Source organism: Spinacia oleracea, chromosome 1, assembly GCF_020520425.1.
Source record: "Spinacia oleracea cultivar Varoflay chromosome 1, BTI_SOV_V1, whole genome shotgun sequence".
Taxonomy (NCBI): Eukaryota; Viridiplantae; Streptophyta; class Magnoliopsida; order Caryophyllales; family Amaranthaceae; genus Spinacia; species Spinacia oleracea.
This window is the reverse complement of record NC_079487.1, coordinates 117826896-117850029: the sequence shown is the minus strand read 5'-3', so window position 1 is coordinate 117850029 and position 23134 is coordinate 117826896. Positions and strand designations below refer to the sequence as shown.

The window sequence follows — 23134 nt, the reverse complement described above, 5'->3', positions numbered from 1 at the left end:
TTTTTCCTCCTATTTTACTTTCTTAAATTTTACTATACTATCCCAACAAAAATTAAGGGTAACTTTTTTTTTTTAACAACTAAGGTCTAAGGGTAACTAATTGTAATCATCTTTTGCTGCATTGGATTTTCTTATGGCTCAAAGGTCTAATAACCACTTATGGAAAGAAAAAAGAAAATTATAAATCAATTAACAATCACAATCTTTATAAAAGGATATTCCAAATATATAAGATACATCAATATGTGTGTATGTGCCGCCGTTATCCCTTTTTTTTCTCTATCCCCTCTTCTTTTAGGGTTTTACTTTTTTATTGTGTTTAGGTCATAAGTAGTCAAAAAATATCCTCTTTAGTTTAATTTATTTCAAAAGGTCTTGTGCGCACAAGGTGTACAATAAATTTATTGTACACCAAGATAACTTTAACCCTTTTTTTATAACTTTAACCTAGTTTTGATTAACTTTTATATTAGTAAAAAAAAATTGATAGATAAATATTTTGAAGGGTTAAATGATTAATTTTATACATTATTAGTTATTTTGAAGAAATAAGTTTTACTAAAATGAAAAAATTTATAACTGAAAAATAGATAACTTTTACTTATATATGCTTAACTTTTAAGCATTTTGAGTTAACTTTTACTCCGGTGTACAATATTTATTGTACACCCATTGTAAATAAGAATTTGTGAATTTATTTTTGTCTCTTAAATTAAATAAATCTACGAAGTACGTGTTATGAGTATAATTTGTCGTTGTTGTTGGTTCTTGTTTGCCGTAGTTAGTTTGTGTTTGTGTTTTTGTTTGTTCTTTCTCATAATAGATAGATTACTATGAAATTGGTTTGTTTTTGTAATGATTTGTGCGGGATCGTGGCATACGTCAATATTATCGAATACACTTAGATAAATCAAAGAGAAATTATTTTCGCAACTATAATAAATTGTTAGGTCAGAATATTACATGTTCTTACATTTCTATTATACAAAGAAACGCTTTAAACAAATTAAACATATTTTACGTTCAACGTATAAGATAATCAATTTAAAAATATATTTACTAAACATCAATAAAAAGGAAGAGAATTAATTAATCAAATAAGTATTATCGTGTTTGCATTTTTAAATTACAAACATGCACCGCGTGCATACAAACTAGTTATATATAGGATAACATTTAGAATTTACTCAATTATCGTAGTTTTGATTAAAAATATTATTTTAATTACATTTGTTATGTACTACATATTTGATTTTTTGGTCTATATCTATATTGTAAATGTTGGGTGACTCTGCAACGAAATAATTTTACCTTAAAAAATATTTTCAAATTATAAATTTTCGAATAAGTTAACGTACATGTTGGGAAAAATATATACTTATAAAAGGTTTGGAGAATTTGAACTCATAACCATTGTATACTTAACTAAACTTCTAACTTATATAAGTTAATGACGGAATATAAATAGATGAAAAAACCAAGTGGGTCTAGATAATTATGAAGTTTATGACATAAGAAATATGGAGTATTAAACATGATAGTCTAAATTGTTTCTAGTTCTTAATGGTACACTATCGCTAGAGATATATTCTTGATCGATTTTTTGAAGGTACCTCCCAAGTTATTTAAACAAAACCAAAATAAATAAACAAAACTATATCAATATGTTTGTCAATTTCAGTCAACGCCACAAAGAAACATCCACCATGTTTTTTGACAGTAAATATTTTAGGTCGCGTCACTGCCGATACCAAAAAAAGAAATACATAGATCACGAGAAAAAGTTAAGGATTTTGCCAAACTTGTTGGGAAAATGGTGAAACTTCACCATTGATACGTTGGATATGAAATTATAAATACGCTAAAAAATTACTAGGTATTAGATCTTCCTACTTGGCAAAAAAGATATTATTCTCCCAAACTTAGTGCCAAAAATACCAACAATATTGTAGTTCTAATTTTTTTATTAAATACAAATTTTCCGATTTCATGATGTCAAAGGAGTGTGAAACTGTGAATCGGATGAGCAAGGAGAAAAAAGATTGGCAATTATATCACATCCCACAATTGTCAAAGAAAGGCATTGGTAAATAATGTGGCTTAATTGGTATATCGATTTTTGTTTCAATTATACAACTAACAACCATGGTGGCTTAGTTGGTATAAGGCTTATCATAAATGTTTCATTTTCTCGGATACAAAATAAGTTTCTTTTCATAGACGAGGTATTAAGAGCCTTATATCTCTTTTTCTCCAATGTCACTCCCATTAATTTGCGTCTTCATTTCGTACGTTGATCCTATTTAAAAAATTGAGGGTACTTTGACTTCAACTTTTTAGTGGTCGTAGTCTACTAGCACTATATTTTATTCTTGAACTACTTATAGTCATGCTTAATCACATTTTAGCGTTAAGAATCTAATTCCAGTATTCCACAAATAGTTTACCAACACTATAATTTCTATTCACTTATAAGCATTTGGGGTTGACTTTTTGATATCCTTCATACAAAACGCATACACTAGCCAAGTTAATATTTATAAATATAGACCAAGTAACATGTCCCGATACTGAGTAGTCAAAGTTCCAATGTTTATATTAAATGTCAACATGCATCTCGTGCATAAACACTCATTCACTTATAAGCAAACATATATTGTAATCGAATCCTGAATGTTATTTCCAGTTGCAGCCTGAATGTAATCTTAAAGTTTAAAATTATTACAAGTAAAAGAAATAAAGACTAACCCGTGTGAATAATTTACCTAAGAAAAAGAGAGATCGAAAAAACTTTGGCAATCGTTTTTAGGAAATACTCAAACCAAAGCGGAGATTTATGAATAATGATCAACTGGTTAGTTTTGTATGTGTGCAATTTTGGCCCTAATCGTCATGTCATATTCAATTCCTGCATAAAATTTCTAATTAACTAAGCCATTTTTTATATTTATTTGATGAAACATAGTGTTTCATAATGCATGGTGAGGAGAAGACGACAATGAGTTGGCGTAATCTACAAATGTCTTCCTATGAAGAAAATAATTTATGGAGTAATCTATCCGAAATGACAAATTGTATATTAAAATAACTACATTTTCTTGGTGCATTATATATACATGGAAAAATAAATGTGTAATATGATTGACCTCGCATTAATGGGTTGATTGTTGTAGATCATAGTGTATTGAATCACACTTATGATATGTTTTCAATAAGGAGTTGATTAGTTGAATCATCCATATTGTTCAATAATCAACTTGTCTCTAAGTAATTTGACGTGAAAAACTTATCCCTTCTGCATTGTTTCTCAAGTGGGAAACTCAATTATCCAATTTACTATTAAGAAAGTAAAACTATAAATATGCAATTATCTATATTTAATGAGTAAGTGAGAAATTTTAGGTATATTCATATTATATAAATAGGGTAAATTCATTTAACAATATTAACCACTAACAAAGCATGTGGATTGCTACAATTATCCGCGTGAGTTATGCATGATTGTATGAAGTGTAATTGCATCACATTAGTGATCATGAACTTGGATCTTAACAACTTGTGATGGACATGGATACTTAGTTTATTTTCTAGTGCAACACATACGTTAAATAACAATAATGCTTAGAGGAATTTCACATTTCATGTCATGGTTTATGATATATGCATTTTATATAGAGTTTTTACCCCGTCTCTTAATAATTTTCTGCGTTATATGAGCTCTAAAGAGTCATTTTGAGTACTAATTTGCTTTGTGTTATTGTGTAGTGTATCTTGAGATTTCAGGTCAAACGGACTCCAACAACTTGAAAATAAAATTTGGACAACTTGTCGAACCCGATTATGCACAAAGACACCCCTGCCTAGGAACGTAGTGATCGATAAAAAAAGCGGGAAAAAGGTACAAGTCGCAATGCATTGGCGCGAAGGAGGCAGAATTCAAGCCATAAGAAAAGCGGGGCACGGTTTACCTAGTTCATCTCATTTTTCTTCGATTGTTAAGCTGGTGATTTCTTTTTACGATCAATAACCTCTCCCAAATACAATTGTTAAAGCAAAAATCAAGTTATATTAATTGGGTTTTAGGTTAATTTTACTGGGTATACTCCGTGAAATTGCAATTTGCAAATTTCCCACTTTTTTAGAGCAAAACCCTTGTTTGGCCAGAAGGGGTTTCTCGCAAAATGAATTGGTGGGAAAGTCCTGATGGTGAAATTCGGGTTCTCATTGCCCCAGGTTATCCCAAACTCTTTCCCCTTTTCATGTTTTTTTTTCTTCTTCAAATTTATGCTTTTAATTATTTTGAGAATAATAATATGAGGTTTGGATTTTGATAGACTTGAAATTTATATTGGGACAAAATTTAGGGTTTTGAAGCTAATGGCATTTGCTTGATGAATTATTTGTTTAGTTTCTTAAAGAAAGTGTAACTGTATGTGCTTGTATGATGATGAAGGGTGGCATGAGTGCAGTCCTTTCCCCGGAAGTTGTCTCATGCTAGCATTATTGATGTCGTTCAGAAGAGATGTTAAATTGATAATCTTTCATGTGATACACTGATACTAGCAAATTGAAATTTTTGAAGAGATTACCTTGAAATAGAAAATGCAGGTTTTTCCGTCTTGTAAAAGTTATTTTTGGATATGTACTTTTATTTGGAATAATACTCTCCCAAACCCCAGCATGTGGTTGTTTTATGGTACTTGTATTATTAGTTTATTACTAGTACCCCAAGAAATGTCCTCATGCATCTTATAGTATTTCCCATAAATTTGATTATGATAAAAGAATTTGGATCAGTTTGAGAAACACGCTGTTAGACGATTCATGTGGAATGAATTGCTTAATGTACAAATTCTGAACAAGTCATTTGAGATTTTGCAAAATGCATTTAGTCTTGCAAGTAACAGACTCCTTGTTAACATTTCATACCATACCATACCATACCATACCATACCATACCATACCATACCATACCATACCATACCATACTTAAATGTCTCCAACAGTCTTTAGCTTAGTTACCTAAATGCCCAGGGTTGGGTGGGGATCACATAGGTATGCGTGAAATTTGCGCGTACTTGTGAAGTCGTGATGGAAGGATTTTAATATGCTTGCAGTTCTGTTAAGAGTACGGGCTTTGTAGATTGCTAGTTGATTGCTTACACATGAATGCCAATGAATCAGTACGAGGTTCTGATATTGGTATGTCTTTAATTGTTTGCTTTACAAATGAAGATGAATGAAAATAAGCTAATCTATCTAGCAACACATCATCACGATGAATAAAAAACAAGTTGTTTATTGGTCACCATTTGATTGGGCATCATATCATTATAGAATAGAAACAAGACCTCGTCTGGTTTGTAAATGGGAAGCTTTGATCCCTGTCTATAGGAGTCTTGAGACAGTTACTCTGGCACAAACTTTTATTATTTCATTAACTATGGTCACCCTGGGTTTGTTGCATCATGCTTAAATCCTAAAATAATTCTTCGCAATGAAGTCCTTTAAAGTGTTGTAGCTGCGAATATGATTACTTTGATCATAGTTGTTCAGTAGTTTTCATATCCTAACATTATTGACATCCACCTACAGACAAAGGTACATCTGGGTCAGATGCAGGACAGTTGCTCTCTCTACGCCATCCTAAATCTGGTAATATTCAGATTTTTTCCCCTTCATTTGTGCATTCTATCTTGTATTATTAAATATGGTCTCTATTTTCACTACATTGCTGATCTTACTTTATCATATTGTTATCATTTTTATTTCTTCCAGTAGAGCTGTTGTGGTTACATGTAACTTCTTTTTGTGGGTACCATTAAGGTGTTTTCGGTGCTAAACCATAATAATTGAGCTTTTTGCACTAACATGCTTGTCATTTTTGGTAAATGCTCCTCTTGTTATCATCTTGGAAGATTCCCAGCTTCTATAATTCTTAAACCATGGTCTCAACACAAAGTTTCTAATTTTATTTGTTTATCAGTTGGAAATTCTGTGACTTCGATTCAAATGTGGTCTCCTGTCTTTCAAGAATTCAAGATAACACCAGTGACAGCATATAGTTCATGTCATTGGTTCCTATTGACGGGTCTTGAATTAGAAAGGAGAAGGAAATCTGAAAGGGAAAACTATCTTTCTATATTAACTTGTTTTCATTATGAATTCCCGGTCCTTTTTTGTAATGTCCTCTATCTTTAAATTGTTTCTTGCCATTCATTTCAAATATGTTGGGATCATGGGCCTTCATTGTCATGCATAGAAGATAAATAGGTCAGAAATAACCCTTTTATTGTCCAACAGGTGGCACTTCAATTGCATGTTCAATGCATCTTTAGGTAGGTCTCAATCTACAGCTTCTAATCTACTTCTATTGTTATTCTTATTGATCTTTCAGGAACTGCAGCTAATTATCTCTTTATCAATGATGGTCTTCATGAACTTCAGTGGTTTAAGAAATCCCATACCTCCTGGTTTTTAGGGGAATATGTCTGCGAAGGTAATGCATTTTGCCCAATTTCTTGAATCCCCTTATCATCTGAATTAATAGTGTAGCATGTGTAATTTTCTTGCAACTGTGTCACAAGAATGTTTCTACTTTAGTTTCTATGTTTTGAGTCTAGTTTACTTGTTGAAGAGTAACTTAGTATAGATGTTTACGTTGTGCTGTACCTTCTATTAATTATTTTTCTTGATATTTGAAGATCTGTGTAGCTTGTTGTAAGGAACTAATAATTTAGTGCAGAAAAATAATGACAGAAAATTTACTAATTTGCTTGATAGATGAATGAACACAAAATGGGATACATAGGTAGTGACTTGAGGCCACCAATCTCCAAGGTATAGTGACTTGAGGTCACCACTCTCCAAAGCCCAAGCTTACCAAATTCTCAATATTCCTCCTCTAAACCTAGTATGTCCTTTTATAACATCTCTACTCTAACTACCTGATTTGTCTTCTTCCTAAGGATACTAACATTAACATCACTTGCACTACTTATTATGACCTCATGCAACCCAGTTCATTACACTTGTGTGGATAGGTATTTTGGCTGCGTAGAAACAATGCCATATTCCATGATAGTACTTTAGAGTTCAGCTTTTATTCCCCTTTGGTTTCATACTGCTGTGATTTCCCTTGTTTAGACTTTGATTTCCAGCATTGCTAATATAGCTCTTATTTTTTTTATTTTTTTTATAATTTTCTAGGTAGAGGGCTTTAGTTATTTCCTTTTGTATTATCATCTCAGAAACTCAGTTGTGGGGAAGTCCAGCTTGGACTTGAGCAGAGAATATAGCAATTGAATTACTGCAACTCTGCAAGTTTAGGGCCTTGCTTCAGCTCCTTAGAAGCTCTTGTTTGGTAGTACATGATAATTATTGCAAGCTTATAGATTTCTTTCTCTTATAAGAATTTAATGTGAAGTTCACTGTTTGCTGCACGTGCTGGTACTATGCGAACTGCTGTTTATGCAGAATGCATCCTATAAAATTTCCAATAGACAATAGTTGCTTTCTGTCTCCCATAAACAAAGAAGAAAAGTAGTGCAATATACTTTTTACTTTTTCCTTTTTTCTTAAAGCTAACCTTTGTTTTCAATCTGAAATTCCGAATAGGATTGAGTTGTAGAGTAAACACTCACAACAACGCACTTAAACTCTATCTAGAGTAGCCTTTTATTTTAAAGTACTTGATATGGGGTTAGCTCTATCTACTGTTTCTGCGGTCTAATGCTCTGTGTCATCTAAGATAAGATGAGATGAACTGCTAAATTTGAGCATAAAAGTAAAGGCAGAAATTATATTAACTAGTTTGATAGATGAAAAACACAAAAGGGATAAAAGTAGTGACTTGAGGCCACCAATCTCTAGGTTTAGTGACTTGAGGTCACCACTCTCCAAAGCCTAAGCTTTACCAAATCTCAACATGCTTCTGGTTCCCCTTCCCTTCTCCTTTTAATTACCAACTGCTAGTAATAGGACAAAAACAATTAATAAAAGTAGTCTAAACAAAATAGCTGCTGCCACTCTGTGGAGTGGTTACTGCCCTTGGGTTGGTGGCTGCCTCTATATCCCTTTTGTCCTGTAGTGCTGACTTCCTTTTCTTCCTTGAATATGTTTGCAGCAGTTGTGGGTGGTGTTGGGGTATTGCATTATGTCCTTCTACTGTTTAGTCCATTACAATACCGACCCCCTAAACTTCCACCTTGTCCTCAAGGTGGATAGTAGTCGGCACTCACTTCTCGGCGTTGGCAGCAACAATGATTAATGTACAATAGGTTGTTGTAACACCCTGGAACAAGACCTCGCTTCCCCATGCCTTGAAGCTCCTTATCAGTGAGGTGTTGACTTACCATTAAGAGTTTGACTATTGAAACATATTCATGGGACTTGCCCTTGGATGATGTCAGAACTAGCGGGTATGAGAATTGGGTGGGAAAAATGTTTGTAAAAGTTTGCAGTGAATGAGGGTGAGCTGTGGAGCGGAAAGAGTAGTATGTGGAGAAATGTTGATCAGGAAGCTGATTGGGTTGTTAGTAGATGGATTGGATTGGGAAATTAATAGAGGAGAGACATAGTTGGGTTTACTCTTGTGGGCTGGGTCACTGGTCTTGGCGATAGTCCTCCTAAATAAGGCCCTGGCCTTTTTGGAGTCCTCACGTGAAAGGTAAATGGGTTCCTTGGTGCCAGCTTGTAGGCCACTTGAAAAGTTTCCCTTAAAAATATCAGCTGTAAAGCATGTACTTCTATCCACTCCTTCCCCTAAGGTACGTGGCTTCACCAACCATGTCCCCTTGCTTATGTCATTCTTTTTACTATTTACCAATTTGCCCTTACTATTATCATCTCCAATTCTTGTCTTCCTCTCCAAGCCAGTAAGTGACTCCTTGAAGCTTCTCCCATACACCACATTTCTTGGGAACTTCTTCTGTAAGTTCTTTGCTTCACCACCAGAATCCTCACCGGCGAAGCCACCAGGACCACCACCCGATCCACTCCCTGAGGCACCCCCTCGCTCAAACAGTACTACAATGGATACGCCACTTGCGACACTACTAGAAACATTATCATTCAACCTTCCACCACCAGATAAACAACCCCGACCGCCGCCGGTGAATCCACCTCCAAAATCTCCTTGCCTCTCATCAGATCCACCTCTTCCGCCTAGGTTAAGGCTGCCTCTAATATTCATCCAGACACTAGCAGTAACACCACCACCTTCGGAATCAGAAAACTCTGGATCTGGTCGTATTTCCTCCACCTTCGGTGTCTCGCTCACAGGTGATGACTTGCTTTTCTCTGTCTTGATCTCCTCCTTGTCGGAAGCTTGAAAGTCCGTGGTGGTTGTTTGCACCACTTCGTTCTCTTCCGTTGTGATGTTTGTCTGGATTTTGTTGCTGGTCCCGCCACCCAATTTCAGCTTCAGATCTATAGTTTGCTGGAATTTTAAAAATGCTTCCTTAATTACTTGCTCCATCTTGGCAGAACCCCTTGTTATCGCTTCATTCAACACCTCCTCTTTGGATTTCTCCGTCAAGGAATGAGAGTTGCCTCCCAACTGGTGTACATGTGGCAGCCATGAGGTTGCCGATGACGAACCAAAACGGCGAACCATCAAATTCTTCAATTTGTCCCAACCATAAAATTGTTGTCGATTATGTTCCCATTCAAACCACTGCAACGCTTCCCCTTCAAGGCCAATTGCAGCAGCCTCTAACTTCATCTTCTCATTTAATCTGAAAAAATGAAAGAAATCTTCCACTTGAAGGATCCAGCCATTCGGGTTTCCTCCGCTAAACACCGGCAATTGAAGTTCGTTTCGGATGCTCCGCTCCTCCATGAGATTTGATATTCCACGGTCTCTCTTGCTAGAAATATATGCGTACTCCTCTCGGATCCACAACTGCATTCGCTGTGCTGCACGTTCTCCGGCAAACTCCATTTTTGATTTTTTTTTTTTTGTTTGGGAAACTCACAAAATCAGACCACTTATCCTCCCAGAATTGTACCGCTCTGATACCAAGTGAGATGAACTGCTAAATTTGAGCATAAAAGTAAAGGCAGAAATTATATTAACTAGTTTGATGGATGAAAAACACAAAAAGGGATAAAAGTAGTGACTTGAGGCCACCAATCTCTAGGTTTAGTGACTTGAGGTCACCACTCTCCAAAGCCTAAGCTTTACCAAATCTCAACATGCTTCTGGTTCCCCTTCCCTTCTCCTTTTAATTACCAACTGCTAGTAATAGGACAAAAACAATTAATAAAAGTAGTCTAAACAAAATAGCTGCTGCCACTCTGTGGAGTGGTTACTGCCCTTGGGTTGGTGGCTGCCTCTATATCCCTTTTGTCCTGTAGTGCTGACTTCCTTTTCTTCCTTGAATATGTTTGCAGCAGTTGTGGGTGGTGTTGGGGTATTGCATTATGTCCTTCTACTGTTTAGTCCATTACATAAGAATTCATGACGAGAGCTATTATCCATGGATATAATTCTTGTACGTTTACAGTTCCCGTCTTTAAGTAATGGGCATGTTTCATGTTGGCTGGAGTCAGCTATCAATGACATACTCGTATACATTGCCACCTTTTTCTGAGCTCTGGGATTCCCGACTTATTTTCGTGAAAATTTTCACCATATACCATAGCTTTCTCTAAAGCAATCACGGACACTTGTCTTCTAGTTGATAATACTTGATATGGCATACTATACCTGTATTAAATTACCAATGTACTTCCTCAGGTTTCCCTCTTGTTGTGCTCTTTTGTGTGGATAGTATCCTCATCAGTCCCACCATTTATTCACGATACCTCATATTTAAGGTATATGCTTCTTCCCAAATCCCAAACACATCAAGAACTCAGTTTTTCCAGCAATGTTCGATTTTGGAGAAGTTCCGATTTTTAGAGTCGTGTGCCCGTATACCTTCCTAATTGAAAGTGGAAGGGACGTTGTTCCTTGAACACCCTTAGAGGAACCACTGGAAAAATTACGCACCATAACGTTAATGCTGTGTGTTCACTGAGTGATATGAATATGGTAAAACTGAATGAATAATCTTAGGCATTTTCATATGGAAAAACTTTAATCTTTCCTAATTGCAGTTTTACTGAACTTCACATTCATGATACCCTTCTTTCACTGAACATGAAAATAGCTTTCTTTATGACCTAATTGCCATGAGAAACAAACTGGTTTAGATAGCATCCTTAATTTACTTGTCGGTCTTGTCCTACATTTTGTACTCCATAGCTTGGATTATCAAATTCATGCTCCTGCAAGTGTGTTTCACAGAACAGATTGTTTGAAGGAAGGTAGCTGTATTAGAAAGGGAAGGATGAATCATATTTTCAGGACGTTGATAGATGTCATTGACTATCTTTCTTTAGTTTTTGAGTTATTTGTTTTCCTCATTTTTTAAAGACCAGATTAGGCAGTCCATTCACTTTCAAAGGGTAGTTGTATGTTTAGGTAGAAGGATATGGATTGAAGAAACATCTTCAAACATCGAGGCCATTTTACTCCAACTTTGCTTATTAATGAAATTAGCTGCTTACTTCATGTGAAAGAAAAGGTTTATGCTGCTACATTTCGACGACTACAAAAAATTCAACATTATGAAGAGGCTTCTGCATGGACTGGGCCCTGGGGTAGTTGGATGTACATTGTCTTATCCTCCAGTAAGAAAGACGTGTCCACATGTCCAAAAATGCAACATTTTCCTATTCGTTCACAATAAATAAGAAATAGAAACAGTTTAACGAGCCATATTGATTTAGTCCGTCTTAATCTTAAATAAAAGAAAACAGACCTAATCTTTCAATTCATATAATGTTGTATTTTGCGCTTAAGTGTCCTTGCTCCTCAATTCCTTCCCTCTTTGTTTCCTGGACCAGCATCCTTTAGACTATAAAGTTATAGATTAGCCAAATTATACTTTCTGGGACATCTTCTTGGTTTGATTATTTATTCACTTTGTCTAGTCCGTCCTATAATCTCATAATTAGAAATCTAAATAACCAAAGATACATTGATATGTAAGGAATAGGCCATCAATGCCATAGCAGTGTGTCTTTGAAAATACGCTCGCACCCTCCTTGACTTGTGTGATTGTGCGGCTGTTAGTTGCATATACTCTGTCCTTCTTCACCGAAACAGAGTAAGCTGTCAATAATAGCCTGTGAATCCGTGATAAATTTAATACATCTGTTCTCAATCGACCAAATTCAAATCTTTTGAACCCCCTCTTTCTCCCACTTGCATTTTCTTTCATTTTTTCCATCTTTACTATTCATTTTTCTGCCAGCATAAACTTAACCTGCTTTATTTATTTTCTTCCATCTCAATATCAATACAGATGGAAGCTTATATCTGTCAACACCTGTTGATCCTGTCTTCATCATGCTTCCCATTTTCGAGGATGCTCGAATGAAGGTACCTGAGTGTACTTTGATATACCCTATTGTTTACACTTTACAGAATATTATGTTGGCAGTTAGGCATAACCAATGCTTTATTTTTATGCTATGTGAAGAACATTGTTAGTATTTCCATTAAATTCTGTTTACAATAGACCTTAACCAAAACATTTGTGAAGCTCTTTCGATTATGCCTTGGACTGCATATCTTTTGGCTGTGTTTTGGTGGCGGAAAATCATGAGTCATGACCATTTTCTGTTAGCAGTTTGAGCAATTGGTGTTTCAACTAGAAGAGTAGAAGTTTACCTCAAGTGAATTATCTTGATTACCCAGTTTTCACAGGTGCCCTAATGTTGTTCTAGGCTCATGTTTATCAAATAGTCAGGTTATGAATTCAGTTAAACATAACCGAGTAGTAGAGTTTCCATGCTTACTCATTTATTTTAATTGAGCTTAAATAAACCTCAAATCGAGTGGGTGTAACTTTTTTATGTTAAATTCATAAATTTCTGTACATTAGTAAATAAAATTTGACCAATCAAACTGTATAAAGATAACATACATTAAAAGAAAGGGCAGATTTTTTAGAAACCTTTTAAAAAAAATCTTGTAAGAAGAAACATGTAACCTTTTTTTTTTGTTAAAGACCGCATTTGCTTGAAATCCAATGGTTGACTTTACTTTCCGGGCGTTGACCACCCATGTGGAACCCACTTGAATTCTTCTTTTCTTTTCCCCTCCATTTTCCATTATCACTTCTTTATACTCTTTGTTCTTCCCCAAATTTTCTTTCTTTCCCCTGTTTCCTCTCCATTTCACTGAATGGCTATTTCTAGTGGGCTTTACTCCCATGGGCACACATGAACTCTTTTTCTCCCTTTTCTTTCTTTTTCCCATCTCAATTTTGTATTGTCTCTCTTCTCGTTTTCGGGGTTAATTGGTTGAGTTTTGGTTATTGTCAATTTTTTATGTGTGTAATTGAAGTTCTAATATTTGGAAAATGTTTATTAATTAGTGGTTTTCAGACTTGTGATGTTCTTTCTAGTACTGTTTGTTTTATTATGGTTAAAGATTTTACAGTTTTGGGGGATTTTGGGAGAAAACGAAGAGAGGTTGGAGACTTGGAGGTCTAAGGGAAGTAAGTGGTGGTGCAAAGGTTGGAGGTTAGGGTTTTATGGGAGATGAAAGTAGGGTAAAAGACCTCACCCTCGCTTGAAAGTCTGGCAAAGCTTCTAGAAGGCCGTGAAAGAAATTAGGTGTAAAAGCAATGACGGGTTTGGCTTCGAATTTAAGATTCTTGCTCTTGCCATTGATCTTGATTTGAAGCTTTTATAATTTGTATGGGTTTTTGGGGTTTGAGGCTGAAGAATTTAGGTTTGTTCTTGTTCTTAAAGTAAGGATTTTTGTTGTCTTTTAAGAGTTAATGAAGGAGAAAATGAGTTAATATTGGCCATGGCAGATTGGAAAAGTTAAAGGAGAGGAGAAGACGGGAGCAGAGAAATAGGAAAGAAATGGGAGGAAAGTGGGTCACGTGGGTGGTCAATGGTGGAAAGTACAGTCAATCACCGGGTTCCGGCCAAAAGTAATTTTTGACAAAACTAAAAAATTGTTTTAGGTTTCTTCTTACAAGAACTTTTTTAAAAGGTAACCATCCCACAAATTCGTTTATTAAAGGTTGTTTCTGACAATTTTTCCTAAAAGAAACGTACTTCGTACTACTTAAAGTTCCATTCAAATTGTTTAACGGGGTTGTTTACGAAGATAAACGAGTTTTGCACAAGTTTTGCACTATGGTGCTCATTTCACTTATCGAGCTTGAAAATATTGTTGATGTTGGATTATGCACTTAAGGAATGAGTTTTGGCAAATCTTGCTTACAAATGTATTACTTCCTCTGTTCCTTAAATATCGCACCATTTTTATTTTTACACTATTCACAATACGACTTTGGCCATTTTTTGTGATTCTTACGTAAAATTGTAGTAATATGAGGTCATAATTTGAAATATTAAGACTCAAAGTAATGAGTTGGAAAGTAATACCATGGTGCAATATGTAAGAAATAGAGGAAATAGTATGTTTGTAGCTCAATTGAAAGTGGTCTAGTTAGCTTGATTAAGGCTCGTGGAGTCTGTGGACTTGTGGTATTACACTCTGAAATTTCGTTCAATCTTAGCCTAGTTGATACAAATAGCATTGGGTTTTCCTTCTGCATCATTAGTCTTATACCTTTCACGTAAACATATGAATATATCCTATATATATACTCAGGTTAACATCTTGTGTTTGAGAATCATTGCATAATGGAACATTTCCCTGGCAATTGATCATCTTGAATGCACTTGTGAATCAATTCAGATATTTGATCCTTATGGTTTTTATTGCAGTTCTTTATAAATTCCAATATTGTGTTTGTAATGGACGCAGAAGCGGGATGATCCGGGAAAATTTAGACAATTAGATGAGATACTATATATTGACGGCTATCCAGGATATCAACATCTATTGCCAGTTCTTGAGAACTCCATGAGTGTTGTTTGTGAAGTAAAAGGTCATCTAAAACTACTTTCACTTTATTCTTTTCATTGCACATGTGATACCTCTTATTTGTCATCATACTAGGCCTCTATCACCGTCTGCTGTATTATTTCCATTTGCAGTGGTTGCTGTTGCAACATTATGATAGGAGATGTGTGAATATTCAGTGTAGTTCCCTTCCACTTTTAAACAAGAGCTCATGTATCGCCCATTTCTAATTAGTCTTTGTAGTGAAATGTTGCCCATGATTTGGGGTTAGGAGTTCCAGTATCCAGAAAAAGGAAGGGGACCACCTCTGAAAATAGAATGCAAGCTTAGCTTGACTTAAAACCCCATAAATATTATCTCTCAAGGAAGAATAGTTGGAGGAATGAGTGACAATTGTTTATGTGCACATACTCTATGAATATCCATAGCCTATTTTTCCGGCTGTTAAGACTCTAAAATGATTAGCAATGATATATCTATTTGTTAGACATCGGTACCAGTCATCAAGTCATTGAGTTTATTTTACATTTACTAGGGTTAAAAGTGATCTGATTGACTGTTGGGCTAGAGGCAAGGTGTTCCTAAGATTCTGGCTAATGTGGTGTAAACTTCTAATTCTAGTTGGCTCATATCTAGCTGAATGCCAGAAAGAAAATTCAGGAATGACATATTTAAAGACTCAATTCCTAATGTAAGTAGATTGCCAGAAAGAAAAATGTTACATCTTAAGAATATAAAGAGAGAAAAACTTAAAGATGTTGCAGTGTGTTTATGTGAACTGGTAGCTCATTACCTTTTAAGAAAGCTGTAATTTCATGGAGCAAATATGCCCTCCCAAAGTTGCTGGTGGCTAAAACTTGATTGCTATGTTACTACGACACTCCCTCGGACGCTGGTGTCGGTGTCGACACAATCCAACCCGTGATACGACGCTCGACAGGTGTCCGGGGAGGTGTCGAACTGTCGACAACGATGTCGGAAAAGTGTCCGGAATACAGTGTCGGAATCGCATTAAACCCTATATCTGGAAATTGAAGGGTTATACATTCAATTATTTTGTTGGAATGTTAGGGCTTTTGTTCGCGAGATTTGGGCGAGTACAAGGGTGAAATTTTTGTGGTCACCGGCGACCATCTTGCCGGTCCATTTGCCGACGACCGTAGAAAAGAGGAATGAGAAATTGCAAGTGTGCTTCCTGGTTCCCGCCTGATCTGCATCTATTGTTCTTTTACTTCTTTAATAAAATAAAATACATTATTAATTGTGGAGGAATGGGAAATTGGGGTTGGAAATTTGGAATCTATAAAAAGTGGAGTATCCTATGTGGTAGCCGGTAGGTACCCACATGGCCACTTTTCTCTTTTTAATCTTTAGAGCATCAATTGTAGTGATAACTCTTATTTTCCCCCTCTTAGTCTCTCTCCTAATCCACCTCATCATCACTCTTAATAAGAGTTAGGTACCAAAAAATACAAGAAATACACTTAACTCTTATACATCAACTCTTAGATAACTTTATCATATTTTTAATTTTATTTTTGTAATAAAAATGCCAAAAGGCAAACGCAATACCAATCAACATTCCACCTCACCCCCTCTTAATTTCTAAGAGCTACCTCTTATTTAGAGGATGTCACCATCAATCTCTATTTAGAGGATGTCACCATCAATCTCTAAATAAGAGTGGGCTAAGAGCTACCCCAATTTTATTAAGAGCTAATTCTAAAACTTTCTCTCTCCTTAAGAGTGGGCTAAGAGTCCCTTAGTATTGATGCTCTTAGCACTTTCTCTTTTGTTACCTTTTTTTAACCTTTTTTTTATTAAATCAAGGTGTAAGAGAACAATGGAAAGTGGGACAAACCCACGTGCATGCCTGTCTAGTTTCTTTCCCATTCAATTATACTTTTTATTATAATTATTATATATATATATATATATATATATATATATATATATATTTTTTTTTTTCTGTTTGTCCTTTATTAACTTACTTTTCATCTTTAATAAATTTTGCTTGGATATTTTGACTAACTTTTATTAATATTTTAATCTTCATTTTTTTTAAAATTTAACAACTACTTTATTTTTTACAACTTTTTTAATTTAACAACTATTTTTGTATTTTTATAAAAAGTGTCGCTTTTTTTATCCGACACTTTGTATAAGAGCAGTGTCTAAAAAAACAAGTCAAGACACTCCTTTGACCGTGCCGAAGTGTGCAAATTTTTGGATTGGAGTGTCAGATATTCTACGTGGATAAAGCTGTTGTCAGTAAGCTATTTTGGGCTATGTCAATGAAACAGAACAAACTTTAAGCTTTAGATCAGGTGGATCCATGCATATTGTGCAAGGTGGAAATGTAATTCTAGTGGATTGTCATGGCTTATGAAAAAAAAGTTCTGGCTAGTTGAGAACATTTGGAAATTTGTGGTCTATTCAGCAGGGTGTGCCGGTGTGGTGAATGGAAGATTTTCAATCAAGAAGTCGTATCATAGATAGAGTGGTGATGTCATTCAAGTTTCCGGGAAAAGGGTTATATCTTTATATGCAACAACTTCTCAAGCCCAAAAAGTCTTTTATCACTCGGTTAGCTGCAATTTATAGACTGTCTTCCAAGGATAGGAAGCTGAATTGAAATATTTCTATCGGCCCCTTAAGATTCTTTTGTGGTTTGGCAAATGAAACTATTGATCATCTTAATTTTGAATGTGATTACTGTGGTGGAGTTTGTAGTAAAGTGTCAAAGATTTGCTGATGAGGTTAAGTTAGCAGTCCAGGCTTGCAGGAAGAAGCAGTGATAGTTCCACTTCATAGAATGTGTCATGAACAAAAGAAAAAAGGTTTATGAGTCATGAGTTATGATCTCTCTAATGAGCCTGGGGCATACTTCAAGGACAAAGCACAAAACATATAGAATTGAAGTGCCAAAATATAACCCTTTGTTGGCTATGTTACTCAGACACGGGTGTCGATGTCGTGCTCGACAAGGTGTCAGAGTATCTGACACTCTGATCCAAAATTTGCAGACACTCCCGACACGGTCAAAGGAGTGTCTTGACTTGTTTTTTAGACACGGCTCTTATACAAAGTGTCGGATGAAAAAAACGACACTTTTTATAAAAATACAAAAATAGTTAAATTAAAAAAGTTGTAAAAATAAAGTAGTTGTTAAATTAAAAAAAAAGATGAAGATTAAAATGTTTATAAAAGTTAGTCAAAATATCCAAGCACAATTTATTAAAGATGAAAAGTAAATTAATAAATGAAAAAAAATAAGAAAATAAAAAAATAAAAAAATAATGGAATGGGAAATAAGCTGGACAGGCATGCACGTGGGTTTGCCCCACTTTCCATTATTCTCCCACACCTCGATTTAGTAAAAAAGGTAAAAAAATCTAGGTTGCACGGAAATGGGTACGGGCATGGGGACTGAAAACGGCAAAATCAAAATTGCAAAAAACGGGTACGGCATGGATTCGGCAAAAAAAAAAAGAATTTAACTAAATTAAACATCCATACATAAATAGTTTAAAGCAATTATAAATAAAATAATATGGAATACCTATAATTAAAAATGCAGTAACAAAAGGAAAATTAATAAAATAACACGGAATGTTGTAGTACTAATAAATACAGAGTAGGATTTAAGAAATTCGTATGGAGCAGTAGTTTATAATAATAAAATTTGCAATTTAGTTACAACTTAAGAGGTGAAACTGTGAAAGTCAAAAATAATTAATAAGAAAAGCACTAATTGTTATATTGGCAGTACTTTATTTATTTATTAAAGTAAGGTGGAAAGTGTGTTTGTATAGAAAAAGGTGAATGGCTGATAGTTGTAAAGTGGAGTAAATAACATAGATTTATTTAAAAAATAAAACAAAGGTCAGAAAGCTGGTTTCTTCCCCGACCTTAGCCTCTTTATCTCCTCCTCCCCCTCTCTTCACCAAGATAAGAACACCATTTATCTCGGCGAACGCACCAGTGGTCTCGCATCACTTAGGCGAGTAAAAGCCCTATGCTTTTGAGCTTCATAATTGTACCAATGTGGTTCAATTGCAGAGCTAGGGTTTTCAATTCTGGTGCGTCACTTCCGGCAATTTGGGTTGCGAACCACCGCGAAACGGGAACAAGCGAACCGAGATCGTGGTTCGAGGCAATGTACCACGTTTCGGGTATCACTATGCCGAAGATCAGTTTTTGAGCTGTAAAACTCAGCAGAGGCTCATAGCAGGAAGGCGAGCAGGAAGGCCCTGTTGGGTACGTGCCTTCCTCCTAAAAAACGTACCCAGCCCGTCCCCGACTTCACCTTAGTCGTCCCCAAAAGTAGCTCGTGTACCCGGCCCTTTGGATTCGTTATGGGTACGAATCCCAGGCGAATTCGTCCCGTACCCGTACGGGAATCAGTGGGAGGCGTACCCATGCTTCATAGAAAAAAAAAATAACAAAAGTAGAAAATGTTGGAGATTAAAAAGAGAAAAGTGGTTGTGTGGGTACCTACCACATAGGATACTCCACTTATTACATATTCCAACCCTAATTTCCCAACCCTCCACAACCAATAATGTATTTTTATTCTATTCCTCTTTTCTGCGGTCGTCGGCAAATGGACCGCCAAGATGGTCGCCGGTGACCACAAAAATTTCACCATTGTAATTATCTAAACCTCGCGAACAAAAGCCCTAACATTCCAACAAAATAATCGAATGTATAACCCTTCAATTACCAAATCTAGGGTTTAATACTTCACCGGGTTGCCGATTCCGACACTGTATTCCAGACATTTTTCCGACATCGGTGTCGACACCTCCCCGGACACCAACCGTCCGAGAGAGTGTCAGAGTATCATAGGTTGTTGGATAGGTTAGTGTATGGAAACTCATTTTTCACAGTGGTAACTATGTATTAGCTGTTCTCCCTAGTTGTGTGCAAATAATCCACCATATGAGAGATGGTAGGTTTTTTATTTGTAGGCAGACGATTATTTGGTCTTAGAGTGCATTCTATTCACCTAATTTTCACTTATCTGAACTTAATTGATCTTCTTATTTTAGTTGTAAATTGTACTCGGGTAGCCCTTATTTTTTTATCTGAACTTAATTTTCCCCAAATAGGTGGAAATAAGGTAAATTGTACTCACACTTAATATACACCCTTTTCATCTTTTGTACTTAATATAATCCCAGTTCACCTTCTGCAGCTATTAAGTTGTTAAAACCTGCCAGCTTCTGCTGACCAATATTATCTTGTGAAGTGGAACTCATCTTTCTGCTAAATTTTGTATGTTAATTTCTGCCCATGTATGAAGCCTTGATTGACATGACTTAGTTTTCTATGTATTTATCTTTTTTTGCTTTATTGTCAAAGACTAGTTATTTTCTTCAATTACATTAGATATATCTTTTCTGTTTTGAGCAGATATTGGATCAACAAAGTTCTTTAGGCTTGATGATTCCAAGGTTATAGCTTGGCTGTGTGCAAAGGTGCGTTCATCTTGTCAGTTCTAGAAAACTAAATATTATAGTAGTAGTTGAATTACTTATAGCTATATTGCTTATAGTTGAAATTTTTTGCGATTATTAAATAACTCAGAAGGTACTTTTAGGTTCAACAGATGTAAGCTGGTTTTGGGATCAAATTGTATTAGAGCCAAAAAACTAAAATCAGGCTAATGAGAGGGCCGTTTATGTTCAATCAGTTTCACTCATGTTAGTGCTTTCATGGTTTTGCTTGTAAATCTGAGTTTAGGGTCAATTTTACCTGTTTAATTTAGTGAATCTGGATTTTAGAATTTATAATTAGTTCTGAACTTCTCCTGATGTTATATCTTTCCTCTGCAGGTTGACCGCTTAAAAAAGACTTTACTCACGCTAGACAAGAACTATGCTGCTCAGGACGACAAGCATACATGTAAGAACCAATATCTCCAAAAATGTGCAAGACTCGCTGTAGATTTTGTTGAATATTTTATCAGTTGCGCTATATGACTATATGAGGAACTTAACTACTCTCTATTTCTTTAGAAGCAAACTAAAAAGTAAATTATGTGAACATCTGCTGGCATCCAGGTTGTTATCCATTAAGATATGACATTTTATTGAAGTGGCACAATAATATCGACTGCTTAGCTATATGATATGGTGTGACTGTTAGTTGACTAATAAAAACAGTGAAGGAACTCGATCAAAATAAATGATCCAATGTGTCAGAAGCAGACTAGTATCACATCTTCTCTCCGTTCCTTTTATTGGAGGGGCTGGGGGGATGATTTGTGGTGGAAGCAAGGAAATTAAGGCGAAATCTTGGGGACAAACTTCCTAAGGCTTAGAGAATCACAACAAAGCTTGTGTTAATATCAAACTTACTCTTGATTACCAATTATCTACTTGATGGCACTTAATTGAAGTCTTCACTCTTGAAGAAATTGGTAAACATCGATGTGCGAGGTAGGGGCAAAGTAGAATTATAATTAAGTAGTTAGTTAAGGTAGAATATCTATAGATAGAGCAAATGAGAGAGAGAATAATGATGTGGAATATTAATGAGTTTAATTAAGCATTTAGAGAGTTGATTGGGAAAGAATGAAGCCTCTTGAAAGGTTGAATGTCATTTACATTTTCTATAGTTCCACTTTATTAATCAAAATCATCTTTTTCTTTCCGTGTAATCTGCCATTCTGCGCCTTGAATCAATTAAGTTCCTACGAACAACCCAACACGAGGGTCTTGCCTGTTATTCCTCAAGATCAATAAAACTTTCTTCTCTTCTGCCTGTCGACATAGCTAACATATTTTGTTAGTGATCCACGTTAAATCTCTATGTTCTCTATGTGTGTTCTTTGGTAATTTTCTTACATCCGTTATAACTTATAACAGGTGTCTTTGCTGATTAAATTATTACTAGAAAGCTTCCCACGCGATGACGTTTCCTTCTACCAATCGAATCAGCTCTGTGCCAAAAGAATGTCAACGTACCATGGAATATGATTACGAGTCTATTGACTGAATGTTTGTAGATAAAGGAGCACAACATTAAATTTTGTTTTCTATAATCTATTAGCTGATTTGATTTTGGTGTTTTATTGCTGTTTTTTTCTTCTTTATAGATCTTGTGTTCTATCACTAATACTTTGAATAATTTGCAGTAGCTGAAGTGGTATCAATACTAGGCGAGTATTTGAGGGACAAGCCCTGGGTGGAACTTTTGTGTAGTCATCTAAGGTATTCTCTTGACCTTATTGAATGTGGATTGAAGAAGTGGTGTTAAAAGCTAAGCTGGGTTTATTTGTCCAGGTTGGATTTACAAGATCTGACGAGGAAAGCAGATGATCACTCTTCACCCGTGCCAGATAGTGGGCTTCAATTCTCGATCCAGGTATGTGTCATGGATTCCAATCTGTATTTCAGGCACCAAAAATACTATTTTGATGTATATTTTGTCAAGTTTTGTGGATTTCTCCCCTTCTGCAAATGCTATTTCATGGGCGTAATGATGATAATGTTTAAGTAAACACAATGCGCTTGTTGCTGTAAACACAATGATCATCATTGAATTATCTTCGCTCTAATTAGTACTTTACGCACCTAATATGCTTTGTTCATACAAAAAATGTCTGCTTGTTGTAAAAGAAAGTCCATTTGGTGGTTTGACAGGAAAACGGGGGAGCAGAATCAACTGGCAAGAAATCGGCCAAGATAGTGAGACCGGGAAAAAAGGTGAAGATAGAGAAAGATTCACATAACATAAAAGACATGTTTAGTAGAGCAACGAGGAGCAAAACAAAGACAACGTAACTGCTTCAGCTATTCATTGAAAATTTACTGTCATATTTGTGAGCTTCTGTTCAGACAAAATTACAACCTTGCTGAAAAACTTGTGGTGTCCTACAGAATGTAACTTTCAGTGATAGTCCAGTAGCCTGTATCATCAGCTTCTTTGTATATTTGAAACTCGATCTTTGGTTAATTTAGTGTATGGCATGAGCCCGTACTTTCATTATTTGAGTATGATAATTTAATCATCCTGTAAGATAAGGGTCTTCTGAACTTTCCATTTACCTTTAAGAAGAGAGAATGATATACAAGTATGCAAATACGCAACTTTAACGGCTTGTTTGTTTGGAGGGATAGTGGTTAGGGATAAGGATTTCTTATCCCATCTTTCTCTAATTCCATGTTTGTTTAGAAGGAA

The 23134-nt window shown here is 35.4% G+C and overlaps 1 protein-coding gene across 1 annotated transcript; it reads left to right on the top strand.

Moving 5' to 3' along the window:
- The first annotated feature begins 3773 nt into the window (after nt 1–3773).
- On the top strand, nt 3774–23000 carry LOC110783949 (uncharacterized). The gene is made up of 10 exons (XM_021988346.2): nt 3774–4233; nt 5596–5655; nt 6398–6499; nt 12357–12433; nt 14846–14969; nt 20363–20427; nt 20785–20854; nt 22089–22164; nt 22237–22318; nt 22597–23000. The coding sequence occupies exons 1-10, from the start codon at nt 4182–4184 to the stop codon at nt 22735–22737; spliced, it is 849 nt and encodes a 282-aa protein (XP_021844038.1). The 5' UTR covers nt 3774–4181; the 3' UTR covers nt 22738–23000.
- The last annotated feature ends 134 nt before the right edge of the window (nt 23001–23134 follow it).